This window comes from Poecilia formosa, unplaced genomic scaffold (genome assembly GCF_000485575.1).
Source record: "Poecilia formosa unplaced genomic scaffold, Poecilia_formosa-5.1.2 Scaffold660, whole genome shotgun sequence".
Classification (NCBI taxonomy): domain Eukaryota; kingdom Metazoa; phylum Chordata; class Actinopteri; order Cyprinodontiformes; family Poeciliidae; genus Poecilia; species Poecilia formosa.
In genome coordinates this window covers 85,266-100,235 of record NW_006800599.1, presented here as the reverse complement: position 1 = coordinate 100,235, position 14,970 = coordinate 85,266, and the positions used below count along the sequence as shown (strand labels likewise).

At 40.1% G+C, this 14,970-nt stretch overlaps 1 protein-coding gene across 3 annotated transcripts; it reads right to left on the bottom strand.

The window, feature by feature from the left end:
* Nucleotides 1-5,108: 5,108 nt before the first annotated feature.
* Nucleotides 5,109-14,963, bottom strand: melk (maternal embryonic leucine zipper kinase). Of its 3 annotated transcripts, none has more exons than XM_007542126.2 (18): nt 14,848-14,963; nt 14,452-14,564; nt 14,289-14,374; nt 12,831-12,947; nt 12,593-12,736; nt 12,448-12,516; nt 12,180-12,272; nt 11,857-11,955; nt 11,302-11,370; nt 10,224-10,322; nt 9,969-10,055; nt 9,692-9,817; nt 9,401-9,556; nt 8,278-8,545; nt 6,367-6,460; nt 6,117-6,273; nt 5,884-5,987; nt 5,109-5,786 (listed from the first exon to the last, which is right to left on the bottom strand). In XM_007542126.2, the coding sequence occupies exons 2-18, from the start codon at nt 14,528-14,530 to the stop codon at nt 5,609-5,611; spliced, it is 2,025 nt and encodes a 674-aa protein (XP_007542188.1). In that variant the 5' UTR covers nt 14,531-14,564; nt 14,848-14,963; the 3' UTR covers nt 5,109-5,608. The 3 variants fall into 3 exon arrangements, with proteins under 3 accessions (XP_007542188.1, XP_007542191.1, XP_007542190.1); XM_007542129.2 differs by having other exon boundaries at nt 9,978-10,055; XM_007542128.2 differs by lacking the exon at nt 14,848-14,963 and adding an exon at nt 14,790-14,805.
* Nucleotides 14,964-14,970: the final 7 nt, after the last annotated feature.

The following is a 14,970-nucleotide window of genomic DNA, read 5'->3' as shown; positions in this document are numbered from 1 at the left end:
GTTTAAACCTGGACACTGTAGAACATAAACAGTAGCTACACCAATAGATGGTGCAACACAAAAGAGCAAGCTCATCGAGTTTGATTCATTCAATATTAAATAAAACATGTTTAATTATCTATGGTGATTTTTTTTAACAAAACATATTGTCACAGCAAATGGCCAGATGCTGTCAGTTCCAATTCTTGAGGACGAGTGCCCAGCATGTTTTAGATGTGTCTATCTGCTCTTTAGCTTTGTTTCCAGTTCTGCTGGAGCCTGCAAATGGGAATTCCATTCAATTTAGGGAGATAAAGAAATTTATCAGGATTAATATGTCTGTTCGAGGCTCTTCTGGAAATCCAGAACGATAATGAACGATAATGAGCAGAGAAGCCACAGTGCTTCGTGTCCTCATGGCAGTGGATGCGACTTTGGCACCCTTTCCAAGAATGCGTTTGACTCTCATGGTAAATGGTCAATCACCCATTCACGCACTGAATGATGAGCTCCTACAACATTGTAACCATAGTACCCAATATGTACAGTACACATCTGTATTTTCTTTTCACAACATAATTGTAGCTGTTGATCATTTAAAATAGCTTGTTTTACATATTTTTTTAAACTAACATTACGTTGGGACAGTATAAGACAATCTGTAGTACTAACCAATCAGCAACAACCAATCAGAGCCAGGAGAATGCTACAAATGCTAAGGCTAGTTAGCGTAGCCACTAATGACGGCAGATAAACAGTTGTCCTGGAACGGCAAGTTGTTTCTTTGCCATTTGCACATTTAGCAGCATTGATTGGCAGCACTAAGATGCTTCTTCTGGATCTGACTGGCTGCTTTCGGCTGGGTGAAAGTTAAATGACAAATTATAATTAATAGGATATTATAGTTAGCCTAAAGCCATACGTGTTTTTCATGTTGAGCACCTTTGACCAGATTAGTTTCAACAGCGCACTTTGAATCATGTCCAGACTGAATTTGGAATAAAGGAACTGGCCACACCTTTTCATGAAATAGCTTTTGGATCAACTGTCAAATAACTTCTGGTCCATTAAAAAGTACACTGTACATAAAATATATGTATAACCTCAAATTAAAGCTATAGGTCTCCACTTAAAGAACATATTTAAATAAGTAATTGATTTCTCCAGTAAATATGCCCAAGCTTGTGTTGCCCAAGCTGCAGAGTGTATGAAAATATTTGGTTTTAGGTGTATGCAATAAAGGACCTTAGAAGTTTTAAACATCAACTTTTCAATCTGGTTTTGGAAAACAGTCCAACTCTTGCACAGCCGGGATCAAAACAGACCACCACCTCCCCTTATCCATCTCACACAAACATTTGATGAATACTCTCCCCTACGTCCTCTTCCAGAAGAAAAGACCACTCGTTCTCTTGTTCCTACTGACAACCCGCGTTCTCAATTTCTCATCTGCGAGACAATTACGAACACCCTGCTCCCCGTTTATCACCAACAATTAATCGGCATGGATGCACAGAGAGGCAGAAGAGGAGACGGCGGCTGGAGTGGGAGGAAACAAATCTGAGTGGAATGAAGTAGAGCCAACAGTGGCAAAGACAGAGGGAGGCTGACAGCACAATTAGGGTTTTTAATTCTCTGCTCGAGTAGGCCAGGCCAGTCTTTATGCTAATTAGGACGCCACGGCCATGTAATAAATCTCTATGATCCAGCCTCATTTCGCCCCTGTCTTTCCGTCTCAGACGCGCTCATACCTCGGCCCGTAAACTTCATTTTACTTTCAGTGCCTACATGTTTACCAGTAATTCCAACAGCTTGCATTAAATAGTTGAACTTCCCTTCATTGCTGCCCCGAGAGCCCCAGTTGGTCCGCTGTTTAGCGGTTGGGCAAGCACACAGTGCCTCGGCTCTGGGCCTCCACCACATGTAGTTTCCCTCCCGGTTAACTCCCTTTATTAGTGTTTTTCAGGACTCTGGTTTGCATGTCCTGCATTGCTGGACTCCACCATGTAAACACGCAAACATTAAAAAGCACTGACACAGTGAATGCTCAAGATGCAGTCGTTTTCCTCCCTCTTCTTCCTTTATCCTCTCATCTCCATTTGACAGACATGCCTAATGATAACATCTCAGGGGGTGAGAGAGGCAGCGGCCAAACTGCACAACAATCCGCAGATAATTGGGAGGCCACATTTAAGGATGACGAGAGAGAAAATGAGGGATAGATAAGTGGACAAAGGGTGGGCGTTTGTTACAGTAGCAACTGGTATATATATATTTTCACCCTCATTTAGATCACAAGGACTCATTCTAGTTTCCTTTATTTTTTTTTCTTTATGAAATGTCTCAAAGCCAATTTAACTATAGAAAACATGTTAGAAATATACCAGTTTCCCATTCATTAAGTAAATGAAGGTGAAGCGAGGTTCAAAGCAATTGAAGTGTTGTTTTTCCTCTCAAATAAATCCACTACAGCATGATTTTCATCACAGAAATCAGCCCTGCTGAGCAATTCTGCAGCCACTTCTTCTCAGACGGCCTTCAAGTCTCTTCTGTTGGATCCATGCCTTTATGTTATTCCCCTTTGACTCTTCAATATCGCCTCTGTCGGGCTTTTTGTGTCGATTTAGGGTCACAAAGGCCATTGCACCTACAACCAGAGCCATGTGAAGTAGGTACAGGCCCACATGGAGGCATGTAAGCAGAAAGGAGGTGCAGATTGTGGCAACACACCAAGGTCCAGCCAGGAGCAGCAGCAGGGAGTGATGAAGAGCGCTGATCACGAGAGCCGGTAGGGAGACGATGAACCTGAGCAGCGTAAAGGCCATCCAGGAATACAGAGACAGAGGCGATAACAGGAACGATACCGCCGCCTCGCTCCTGGATGCTGCCTGCAAGATACAACAAGCAGATGTGAAAAAGGGGATTGACAGATTACTATTCATGTATAGAGGAAAAGTAGGATTGTGTGCAATTCTTTTAGAGTACAGCCCGAAGGTTTTAGTCTGATTCCAAGACGGATCCTTTTTTCAGAAAGTCTTCCAAAATATTTCTTTGCTCTTCAGATACCCGTTTTCAGTCCAGACAGGTTATACCTGAATGCGAATGCAAGTTCACTACCTTATTCTGCCACCAGTTGGTGTAACTACCGTCTCTTTTTCCTCCCATACTTGTGAACTTTGCCCCCAATTTGATCTCAACATTCAAGGACTTTGCCACTTTTTTTCCATGATTGCACAAGGCAATGATCTCTTCTGAACTTTTTGGAAAACTCTTGAGCTACAGTTCAAACATGCAATGAAACGTCGCCATCTTCAGTCAGTATCTGAGGAAATTCAGTTTCAACAACAGATGTAAGTGATGAAGTCCCTGATTGGCTGAGACCACACCTAATGTTTGAAACCTGTGTCCTGAAGAAACCAATTTTTAGTCAATAGTAGTCACTGAAGTTTGGATTTAGTGCTCAGACAGAATAAAATCCTACCAATATTAGTTTTGACTATTTAAAAAAGGTTTTTGTGCAACTTATTTCATCGAAAAAAAGTTTGATTTTCTAAGTAACCCCCATTTTCCAGGGTGTGTTCTAATAAGCACAGTTCACCTCTCCAGACTAATATGAAAATCATAATGCAACATTTAATTTATTCAACATCAAACTTTACATAACTATCCAGCCACCCTGCATTTAAATGTCAACCACCACCAGGAGATTAGAGAAAGGTTAAAATAAAAGCTTAATTTTGTGAAATAAAGTCTTTTGATTTTCCTTAATCTCATCCTTCATTTATCTCAAGTCTTTAAAGAGAAACTTTAACCTACCTCACAAACATTTCTGCTGTTGATGGACTTCTGAGCCGACTGTAGCCCTGCAAAAATCAGCAATGTGAAGAACCACTGTCAGGAAGTAGAAATAGCCAACAAATTGTCTCGCCTTTGAACGAAAATATTCAAACTTACACAGGAAGAGAATAATGAGAGAAACTCCCAGAAAAAGCCTCATTTCAGATACAAATCCTCAGAGGTACAAACCTGTGAAAGAGCAAACAAAAAGTCAAACACAAAGCTGAATTAATCTCCTCCAGCTTTAACACATGTGACAGTATCATGGACTTCAGTTTAAAATGAGATGAAATTAATATAAACTATTCACCCAACACTGCTGCAAAAATGTGGATACTTCTACGTTGACTCCCACGACACTCCTCTACAGTCTGCAGATTTATTCAACTAATCCTCTTTCTGAGGGACACAGGTTCTTTTGTTCTGCACTCGGTTTGGGATTGTGAGCACCACCTGTTTAAAGGGAGGTACTGGAACAGGAATCATTTCATTCCACCCTCTTACAAGATTTCCAAGAAAGAAAGCTTAACACTGCATAAACTAAAACTCAAATCCAGGCCAGAGTTGTAGGAAACCTTCACCTCACACCACCAGTCTCTCATTAAGGTTAATTTTTCTCTCCTTATTAGCAACTGAACCCTCAATTACCCTTCTGCCCCCTGCTGAGACTTCAAGGAGAACCTGCCACAAATGAATGCTGATCACTTGCATCACTGTCATGACTGCATGGCACTTTCCCTTCAAAAACCGGGGAGGGAGGTTTACATTTCCGCTGGTTCCATTTGAACCAGAGTCCGTTTCTCTGGAGTCCATTAAACTTTTTAAAGTCTAATTACATGAAATAGTCATGAAATTCTGATTTTGAAAGATAAAACTGATGCTTTTAACAAAACCGAATCTTTTTTGAACACCGCATTTTCTGTATCATCATGAATACATAAGATTTTTGTGAGTAGGTGTTGATTAAACAGGGACGCTCCAGCAGCAAATTGATTCACAAATCCTTTTGTTAGACCCCCAAACATCTGACCCATTTACTGTAGTACAGTACCACACGCACCAATGACTTACCGATGTAGCACAGCAAAGTATTAAAAATATTCATTCGAATAACTAAAATCACAAAAAGATTCAGGAGCTAATTAGGGTGGACTTGAACACAAATGGAGGACTTCAGAGATATTACTTGTTACACAAAAACTGGATGATCAGAATACCACCGTGCAGAAACCTCTGCTCCCCTGACGTCCAATAGAAAAACCCAAGGGGGCAGATTAATAATCAGTCATTTATCTCAGTAAAGGAAGTGTGTTTATTGAGCTTCTTTAACAATAAAAATGACAGTGACAATGAAAGACAAACACAGAAATAAAACAAGACATTTATAACACTGCGAAACAGAGAGACAGCTGGAAACACATGTAAATTAATGATGGTAAATTAATAATGCTCATTTATTGAACTGTTGCTCCGTCAAGGGTGGAAAAACAAATCAAATATGTTCAAAAACAGCTGGAAGGTGTGGAAACCAAAATTCTGCTGCATTTCATACATCAAGACAATTAGAGGAAGAAAACTTTAATCTTAATCATAAGACAAAACGTGGATTAAGATCTTCTACATAAACTAATATATTACACAATCCTTACATGGCTGACCTACAGATATTAATGTGCACATCTTTGAATTAAGATATCCAACACTGATCCATTATTTCTAATTTTTCAACAGACAAAAAAAAAAAAGGGTCTTTTGTGTCACTAACAGACAGCAAATACAGCTAAAACGCTGCTTAGATGCTGGATGTAGACAGGATGTCCTCCACCAGATGCTTGTAAACCCACGCGTCTCCCTTCAGCCTCTGCCGCCGCACGCCAACGACCTCCGGCCTCTGCAGCAAACACACCTCCAGCTCAAACGCCATGGCTACTTTTCCAGAATCATTCCAGGTCTGACACTTCAGGGTGTATCTGCAGAACAAGCAGAGCAAGCATCAGTGTAGAAACAGATGAGTCAGTTTAAAGAGGAGGAGCAAAAAAAAGAAAGACAGAAAATGCAACTTCTTACCCCTTCTGCGTGAAGTCGACGTTTTTCTCTGGCAGGACGGAGAGGATCTGGTTTAACACCTGATCGGGATTGGTCTGACTAGTTAGGGTGACGTTATATTGAGCCTTGAAGAAAATAAAAGTTATGGAAATTAAAATTTACCATCTGAATATTATCTTGTGGCATTTGCAGATGGTTGATGCAAACTTCTGCAGAGCTCTGCCACTTCTGTATACTGCTATTGTTTTGCATACCTTAATCTTCCTTGGCGTGTCTCGCAGAGCTCGTCTTTTGCTTGGGGTGAGCATCGTGATGACCTTGTCTAGGCCCCTTTCCAAGGAGCCAAACATCTTCCCTCCTCGCTTTTTCTTCCCACTGTCTCCTGAAGCAGCCATGTCCAAGGACCTGGACCTGGGCAGCAACCATGGGATCCCTTAACACCGACCCTCCACCTGTGTGAGTCTGTGTGTTTTTTAAGCTACAGTTACTGTGTGATGAACTCACCTTCGCTCTGGACTGAAGGCCAATACCTCCAGGTTTGCAGAATCATTCTCAGAAGCTCTATTCTTGTTCTGCTCCTTGGATGAAATCTCACAACCTATTGACAGCCAAAGACAATATGGCAAGCCGGGTAAATAAATTTCAAAGGCAAGCTATCCACCAGCATGGCCAGTCATTTTATAAGCTTAAGTAATTTACATGTGGAAAAAAAAACAACTAATTTTAGACTACTGTAAACCAGAAGCAAAACTCCTCTGTAATAAACCCAGGAAAAAAAAAAATCTTAAAGATGAATGAACAATGATTGGGAAAATGGTGACATAACCTTACTCATAAGGAAATGATTTCATTTTGGAAAATCAAATTTGGAACAAAACCACTTTTCTTTAATTATTAAAAAAACAATAATTATTCAATATTTTAAGCTTAGATAATAAACAGGGAGGTTGGCTAATAGGAACAATTATACCAGTTCAGTTACAGGACCTCCTGCAGAGTGCATTAGCCACTAAGGGAATCGTCCTTCTTTGATGCTTTGGGGAATTGTTCACCAATTTTTGTGATGTAATGTGAAGCAATTTTCTCAGAACAATTAAGCACGGTCTTAGAAAAGCATCCTCAGCTGTTCTTGAAAGAGTACACCAAGTGCTACGCTTCGTTTTCTCACATTTGTGACTGGTCATATGTAATAGTAAAGAGAAACGACTAAACAAAATAAGAAATATTCTAGTTAAAACAGCTAACGTTACAACAAAAAGTCAGTTTTTCCAGGATGTAACTCAAGGTAGTTGCATTTTTCTTACTACTATGGCCCCGTTTAAGAGGAAATAAACAGGATTTTAAAAACAATTGACCAAACACCTAATTTTCTTCTTTGCGCAAGTCCAAGTTAATAACTTGTGCCGTATAATAAAATGAAGTTGTGAGTTTTAATTTTTCACTCTTTCATGCAAACTTTAATAAAACTGTAGATAAAATGATCAGACATTGTGAAATAATGACGCTTAACGAAGTATTGGATTACATGTGAAAATGTTCAGGTGAAAACCTTTTACACTTATGGTTAAAAACTGTGTGGCTCTGATAACAAAGCCTAAAAATGAGCAACACGGAGCGCTGGGCTTTAGTGGCAAGAGAACACATGTCACTACAGTCCACGTGGGACAGTAAGCAAAGGGAGGAGACAGCTACACCTGTCACAGCACGCGCCTGGGGACGGACATACACAGACCACTGAGTGTGTGTGTGGACAAGGATGTCACCAGCAGCACGTCCACACTATGCCAGTAAAACAAGAGAGCGCAAAGAGTCGCAGCGAGCTGAGCACAGAGGATTTAACATCAGCTGGGTCAAGATGCAGCAAGTCAGCCGGCTGTTGGCCGAATTTCTGAAGAACTAATGAGGCTGGACGTCTGAGCAGAGAAGACACTGTGACAAATAATTAGGATTCTCCATTCATATTAGTGCCCTTCATTTACAGATAAGTGACAAATAATTAGCTTCCTGATAATAACCTCACCTTTGAGTTGACAGTGATAAGTGGATGTGTGGGTCCGTTTCTCAGTGGCCGTAATGACAGCTAAATTATTGAAATATGAGTGGCTTTTGAGTAAAAAAAAAAAAAAAAACAGGGCCAATAAATGATTTTATTACCAGAAGACAATTTACTTGCAAATGTGCAGCATGTGGTCGTGGCACTTGCGATTATGAGAGCAACGAGAGGCCGAGGGAATAGGATAAATGAAAGAGGGGGGATGTGGAGAGGGCAGTTCATTAATGTAAATTTAATCTAATGTGGAGTTTACTTCTTCAACCCCTTGTTAGGAGGAACAAACAATTACTGTACAAATACATTTTCTGAGGTTCTGTATTCAATTACTTTCGCTGGTTTACCAACAATAAAACTCCACTTGCCTTTAGGTGTGCCCACACCGGCTTTGGTGCCGTTGCAGTTTGTGTTCTGATTGGGTGTGTTCAGCACATTCTTGTTGGGTCGATTCTTCTTGCTGGACGCAGGGGTCCGGGGGGGAGGCAGAGCAAATACATCGACTCCTTTCTCGTCAGCAATGTTCTCCTTGTTCTCCTGATCCCGCTCCTTCCTCTCACGGTGTTGTGGCGTCACCGTGCTTCCTGCGGTCGGGGTGAACACATCTCTCTTTTCCGCTAACGGTGATGCGAGTTTCTTCAGAATCACAAACAGAATTTTTTTTTTTTTTTTGTGATGGCATGTTCATGTTAAGGAGTCAATATCTGAACTGTGGCGTCGTCTCATGGTGGCAGAAATGTGCTTTTTCCACATTTTGACACTATAGACCACTTTTTCATGGTATTAATACCAAGAAAATGTATTTCCACTGGAGACTTTTTCTGTTTTTGCTTTGAAAAAAATAAAAGAATAATAAAAACACACACTTTAAAAAGGTGATTATGCTTGAAAAAGGCTCCTGTGCTGACATATAGTTTTCGTGTACACTGTCCAATCACTTTTATGGAATAGAAGCAGCATTGGCCAATAACGGTGCATGGATTAGCCAGCGAGCCATTGGCTGTTTTACTGCTGTATTTTATGGGCTAACATCTTTACTGTCTGTGTGTTGATGCCACGCTTTCTTAAACTACTTAATAAAAAGTTTACAGTAGCAATAACAAAAATGATAACTGAGGTAACGGCCAGGTGTGTCATCATCTGAATTATACATAAAATATATATTTTCTTGCAGTTAAAGGACTGAATGCATTTGGACAGACTTCATGAGCCAAATACAATGGAAATTCCTCCTTCTCATTTTGTTCAGGTAAAGGCTGTGAGCTTTAGGATCTGACCCCAGCTGCAGGATTGGAAATTGCACAAGACCTGTGATTTCATAAACCTTGGAAGATGTGAATGACAAACTCATCAATGGAGTGGGGTTTGTGGCTGCACATTCATGGCTGCAGAAGGGTAAAGGCTCTTCTGCCACCTTTTACTAATCAGGTGTTTTATTGTGCATCTACTCCACTGCACATGTAAAGAAAACTAAAGATATCTCACTCATACCATATCTTTGTTTTCGTCTTGTCGACCTCTGCCTGCCTGCGTTTTGTGCTGTCGAACTGACACCCAGGGAGAATCATCAATATAGTCTGAGCAAAAGTCCAAAGACCCGATAATGACAGCGTCTTCGTCTTCACTGAAGTGAAGAGCTTCTCTTTTCTGAAAGCAGGGGGAAAAAATCCTTAGATTACATTTTTATTTTTGAATAATTAAGTAAATAAAATTAGGATTGTTTTAACTAAATATCCAACTTTGTGATGTTCTAAAAATAGCTGGTCGGGTCCGGCATGTTACCTGCAGTCCTTGGTGCAGAGGAGAGTCCTCACAGAGGCGCGCCTCAGGGCGAAGGCGAACAGGCTTCCCCTTCTGCTTCTTGGACAGCAGCAGCAGGTAGGTGGCTGTGACCTGATCGTACTTCCACTGTGGGAGGTCAAATCTATTAAGCTGCACATCTAAAGGAAGCTGCGAGAGTCTGTTTTCACACACTACATGAGCCGGCAACGCAATCATAAAGCAAACAAACAGCAACAAGCTGGGAGGCACAAGTATTAGTACACACACACACACACACCTCCTTCACCAGCGTCGCGGTGCTCTCTCGTGATCGCTTCATGTTTACCGCCATCTCAGTGATACAGTCCTCATCTATGTAGGCAACCTACAAAAAAAGAAAAAAAGAAAAAAAAGAAAATTAAACTCTGAATGGGGCAGCGCTTGGGTGAGAGACTACATGTTCTGAACCAAATTAAAAGTGTCCTCATTTAAAGTCTGCTTCATGAAAATCCGAGTTTGTAACAGAGATTTGCTGCTTTCTGGCTGCCTGTACCGGCTGTCTGCTGAGCCACTCTACGGGGCTGTTGTAGTCCTTCATCACCCAGGGATGATCCAGAAGCTGTCTGACAGTCAGGCGACGCTTGGGGTCCACCTAGAGGGCATGTGCAGAAACAACACCTCAGTAGGCAAAAACAAGCCCCTGGCCTAAAGGCTGCATGATGTTTTATGTGAACATGCGCATCTCTATTTTAAAATCATTAGTAACTTCACAGTGCCTTTCAAAAGTTGTCAAATCTTTCATTTTATTCACATCTTGTCACGTTATAACCATACACCTTAATGTTCTTCTATTGGTATTTTATGTGACAAGAAGAATTTATGCAGAAAATAACTGAAGAAAAATTATACATGATTTTTGATTTTTTTTTTTTTCCAATAAAAATCTGAAAAGTGTAACTTGCATTTGTATGCAGCCCCAGTGAGCAAAGCCTTTGTTGAGCCACATTTCACTGCAGTAAGACACTGTCTTGACACTGACATCATTTCCTCATTACTCTGTTCAAAACAGCTCAAGTTCAGTTCAAATTTGATGAGCAGAGTCTGTTAAAATCAGTTTATACAAGTAACTGGATTGACTGAGCCATTACATGTCATGTGCTCATGTAACCAACTCCAGTCCTCGCAGGCTGGTGTCCTTCAGCTTTTAGATGTTTCTCTGTTTTATAACTCTGAAGAACTTGGCTACACGCTGAAGACATAATTTAACCATTTTATTCATGCGTAGGACCAGCAAAACAACAAAAACAATATGTGCTGCTGGCTGATTTTTCTAGGCATAAGTTTCAAATTCACTTATTCTTTCCCTTTTCATCACTATTATGCACTCCTTTGCTTCAGAAATCTCAAAATATACTTGAGGTTTGTGCTTAAATGGGATAAACTGTGAAAAAGTTCAAGGGATCCACTTTTGTGTATGACAGACATGAGTTATGTGGCAACTCAACAAAACCAGAGGGCTAAATAATTTTAAGTTCTTTTGTTTATTCTACAAACACTAGAAAACCGTAGCTAAGAGAAAACAGAAAAATAAAAATAAAATCAAGTATGAAGCAGCCATAGAAAATACACACCTGCATCATTTGGTTGAGAAGGATGACGCTGCCTGGTGAGAGCCACTGTGGGTTGTCATATTTACCCCTCTGGAAAAAGAAGAATGAAAAGCTCAGGGTTAAAAGTTGCAATTAAAATTAACCTAATGGTTATAATTAAAATGTTGAGAATAAAATGGCTAATAAGGTTAAATGGCAGATAAATAACCACCACCTATTCAAATGCAAACAAGTTCTTTACTTTGAAAATCTAAAATGTGCTCCTTGATGCGTCTGTGTACAGATGGTGTGAAAATGAAGATAAAAAAATGGGAAAAACAATTTCCAGTGCAAATGTGTGTATGTTTCTCTGTTCTTTCAACAACACGGAAAGAAAGGACTATAGTGCAACAACTGTACGTCCCCATCTTGTTAAAACTGCAGCAATGATCTAATAGTTTATCTTGGTCTCGCTCCAACCTCTTCATAGACTCGGTTTCGTCTCGTTCGGGTCAGGTGGTCTCAACTGCAACGCTAGTCTTGTAGTAAATTAGACTGGAACTGCTTTATATTCAACAGAAATTGCACATCACATACCATAATCTTTCTGTAAAGGATCATGCAGTTGTCATCGTCAAAGGGAAGATATCCACAGAGAAGAGCAAACAGCAGCACTCCCATACTCCATACATCAGCCTGGACATTAGACATCACACAGCAGCATGTCAGCACCAAGTGTAACAGACAGGATTTCACAGCTCAGCTGCTATGAGTTATGCACCAGAAAATATGATCAGGACAAACATCAAAGAGTAGAACTGTGAAATCATTCTTACTGAGAGGAAGTCCAGCTGGGTCAAATGAATCTTACAAAAACCAAAGTTCAACATTTTAAAGTTAGAGCTTTGCATGCGTCTTACCTCTGAACCAATGTATGCTTTTCCCTGAATGAGCTCAGGAGCAGCATATGCAGGGCTCCCACAACATGTCATTAGCTCATAACCTAAACCCCCCTGAAAGAAAAACAAGATGTATAAATAAGAAAAAAAAAAAAAAAAAAAACAGATAGTGGCTATTGTTGCAAACTAGGAAAAACAAGATGCCATAGAATTAATAATAATCAGTAAAATTAATTTCTAATGGCCTTCATCACAAAGAATGATTCAGAGGATGCAGCAGCATATGCACCTTTGGTTTGGCACATAGGCCAAAGTCTATGAGTTTCAAGTTACGGTCTGCATCAATCAGCAAATTTTCCTACGGGAAAAAGAAACAACTTGATTTAGCTTTAGTTGCATTACTTCACATTCAGCTATGTAACCGCAGTTAGTACCGGTTTAAGGTCCCTATGAGCGTATCCTTGGCTGTGGACGTAGGCCATTGCTGAGACAATCTGTCTGAAGAACACCCTGGTCTCTTGCTCTGACAGTCGGTCCTTGGCTATGATGTAATCAAACAGCTCCCCACCAGGGCAGTACTGACCCAAGGCCCAACAAAAGAGATAGTTATATAAAAAACTCATGTCATAATCTCTACCATTTACAGTGAGTGTAAAGGTTGAGGGGAGTTACCTCAAGCACCATGAAGATCTGTGTTGAAGTTTCGATGACGTGGTAGAGTCTGCAGACATGTTGATGACTGAGGTTCTTCATGGCTGCTATCTCCACCTTCACACGTGGCAAGTCATCCTGAGCGGAACGATGATCATTTAGCTTTTTGGATGTATGAATTGGTTTTTCTTTACAGAACAACCAATAATATTTAATTTAGTATTGACTGTTAATTTTGCAAAAAGCTACAGTCTTGTGTAAAAGCCATGCTGACATTTGCACAACAAACTTGAAAGACATTTTTACTGTTGGCTCTCATTTTCTTTGACTCTGGCAGCAAAACTCTTTTTAGTATTACTGTTTTGTGTCTTAGTAACTTAAACCCTTAATATTAACACAATAATTAATTGCATGCAAGATCATACTATAGAACATAAAGAATAAACAACCAATTGATTTATGTGGTGTTAAAGAAGAAATTCTAACTAAATTAATTAACTTTGGAAAAAGTTTGGCTCTCTCTTCCTCTGGATCCCAGGTCCTCTCGGCGGGCCACGTGTGGCCACAAGGAAAACAACAATGCGTGTTGACGTCACAGAATTACAGAGTTTAATCCAATATAAGACAATGCATAAACTTACACCAGAAACTGCAGAACAACGGAGACATACATTCATTACCTGACAAATGAAAGAAGGAAAGAAAGAAAAGCAAAGACGTGCAAAGACATCTTTGGAGAGTTGCAAGAGCAAATCTAATATGTTACTTCTGTGTAGAAAGTTTTATCCTCTTGTATTTAATTTATTCAAATAAGGCGTACCTTTGCTCCTCCAACCAGGAGCTATCTCGGACCCTCTATCTGAAGCCTAAAACCCCTGCAGTGTTTACGGCCTCTCACAGATGAGTGTGAAAAGCCAGAACTTCCACTGTATTGTTTTCCCACAGACAAAAGGCAGTTTAAACGATCCTAGCAAACCATCCGCTGCAGCCACAGGCAAAACAAAGGTCAACAGGCCAGAATAAGTCACTGATTTAAAACCACAATTTAGGCCATTTAAATCAAGACATGCTCAGTTTTAAAACTAGCTTATTTTGAATTTATTTTCTTAACAGTGGAGGATCTCTCCACTTCAAACAAATGACTGGGCAATCCACTAAAATACATGTGACCTATCTAATTTAACACACGTGTCAAATAAAAGTTGTGTGTCCTTCCAACAAAGGAGGAACAACACGAAGCCAAACTGTTTCATGTATGTCACATTTAACGCTGTGCCAAAAGTGAACCTGCTAAGAATCACCATCATTATTACTATTGGCTCTCATTTTCTTTGTATTCATTAAGAAGGGAGAGCAGCATTATGTAGCCTCACTAGTGTGTTGTAAAAGTAATTTGCTGTTTTTTTAAGTGAACATTTTCGTACCAAATCCAAATTCATGTCTGGACAGTTTTAATGAAAATGTCTATTTGTGTCTCACCCCGAGATCTTTTTTATTCATGATCTTGATGGCAACCTTTTCTCCTGTCAGCAGATGTCGGCCCAGTTTAACTTTAGCAAAGCCGCCTGCAAAATAAACAAGGTTCAGAACCGCCACATTCGGGATGAATCGATACAAACATAAAACATTTTTAACATAGCACCTGAGCCGATTGTCTCATAGACCTCATAATATTTGTGGAGCTCTGCGGCTCCGCGGTCTTCCGTCTTCTCCACAGGCATCCTCCTTGTTCCAGCGACCTAAAAATAATCCTCACTGCGGAAACAGATTCACTTATCACCTCACCACCGACATCGACGTATAACACAAACCTTCAAACCACTTTTATTTTGGTTTTAACCTTCTTTTCTGTGCCAGCCAGCTAACGTTTTCTGGCTGCTAACTTGTGTTAGCACAACCAGAAAACTATTGTTGAAATGAAGTGAAGCTACAAGGTCATTCGGTACAGACGATTAACTCCTCTCTATACTTTAAAATTACCTTATGTTGATAGAAACAGACGTAAACCATAAAGATGAATGGTTGAAGAAACACTTACCTCAAGGATGTTTGGTTACAGGAGTTTGAATTTCGCCCGTCAATTGACGACATTTCCTGTTTCCGGTTTGTTCGCCCCCTCCCTTGTGGTAAAATGTGGTACTACACTAGAAAACAACATACA

Coding starts and splice junctions, on each gene's coding strand:
- melk (XM_007542126.2), bottom strand. CDS start 14,530: ATGCCTGTGGAGAAGACGGAAGACCGCGGAGCCGCAGAGCTCCACAAA. Junction 12,517..12,592: donor CTCATAGGGACCTTAAACCG/GTACTAACTGCG, acceptor TTTTTCCCGTAG/GAAAATTTGCTGATTGATGC. Junction 5,787..5,883: donor GTCGACTTCACGCAGAAGGG/GTAAGAAGTTGC, acceptor CTTGTTCTGCAG/ATACACCCTGAAGTGTCAGA.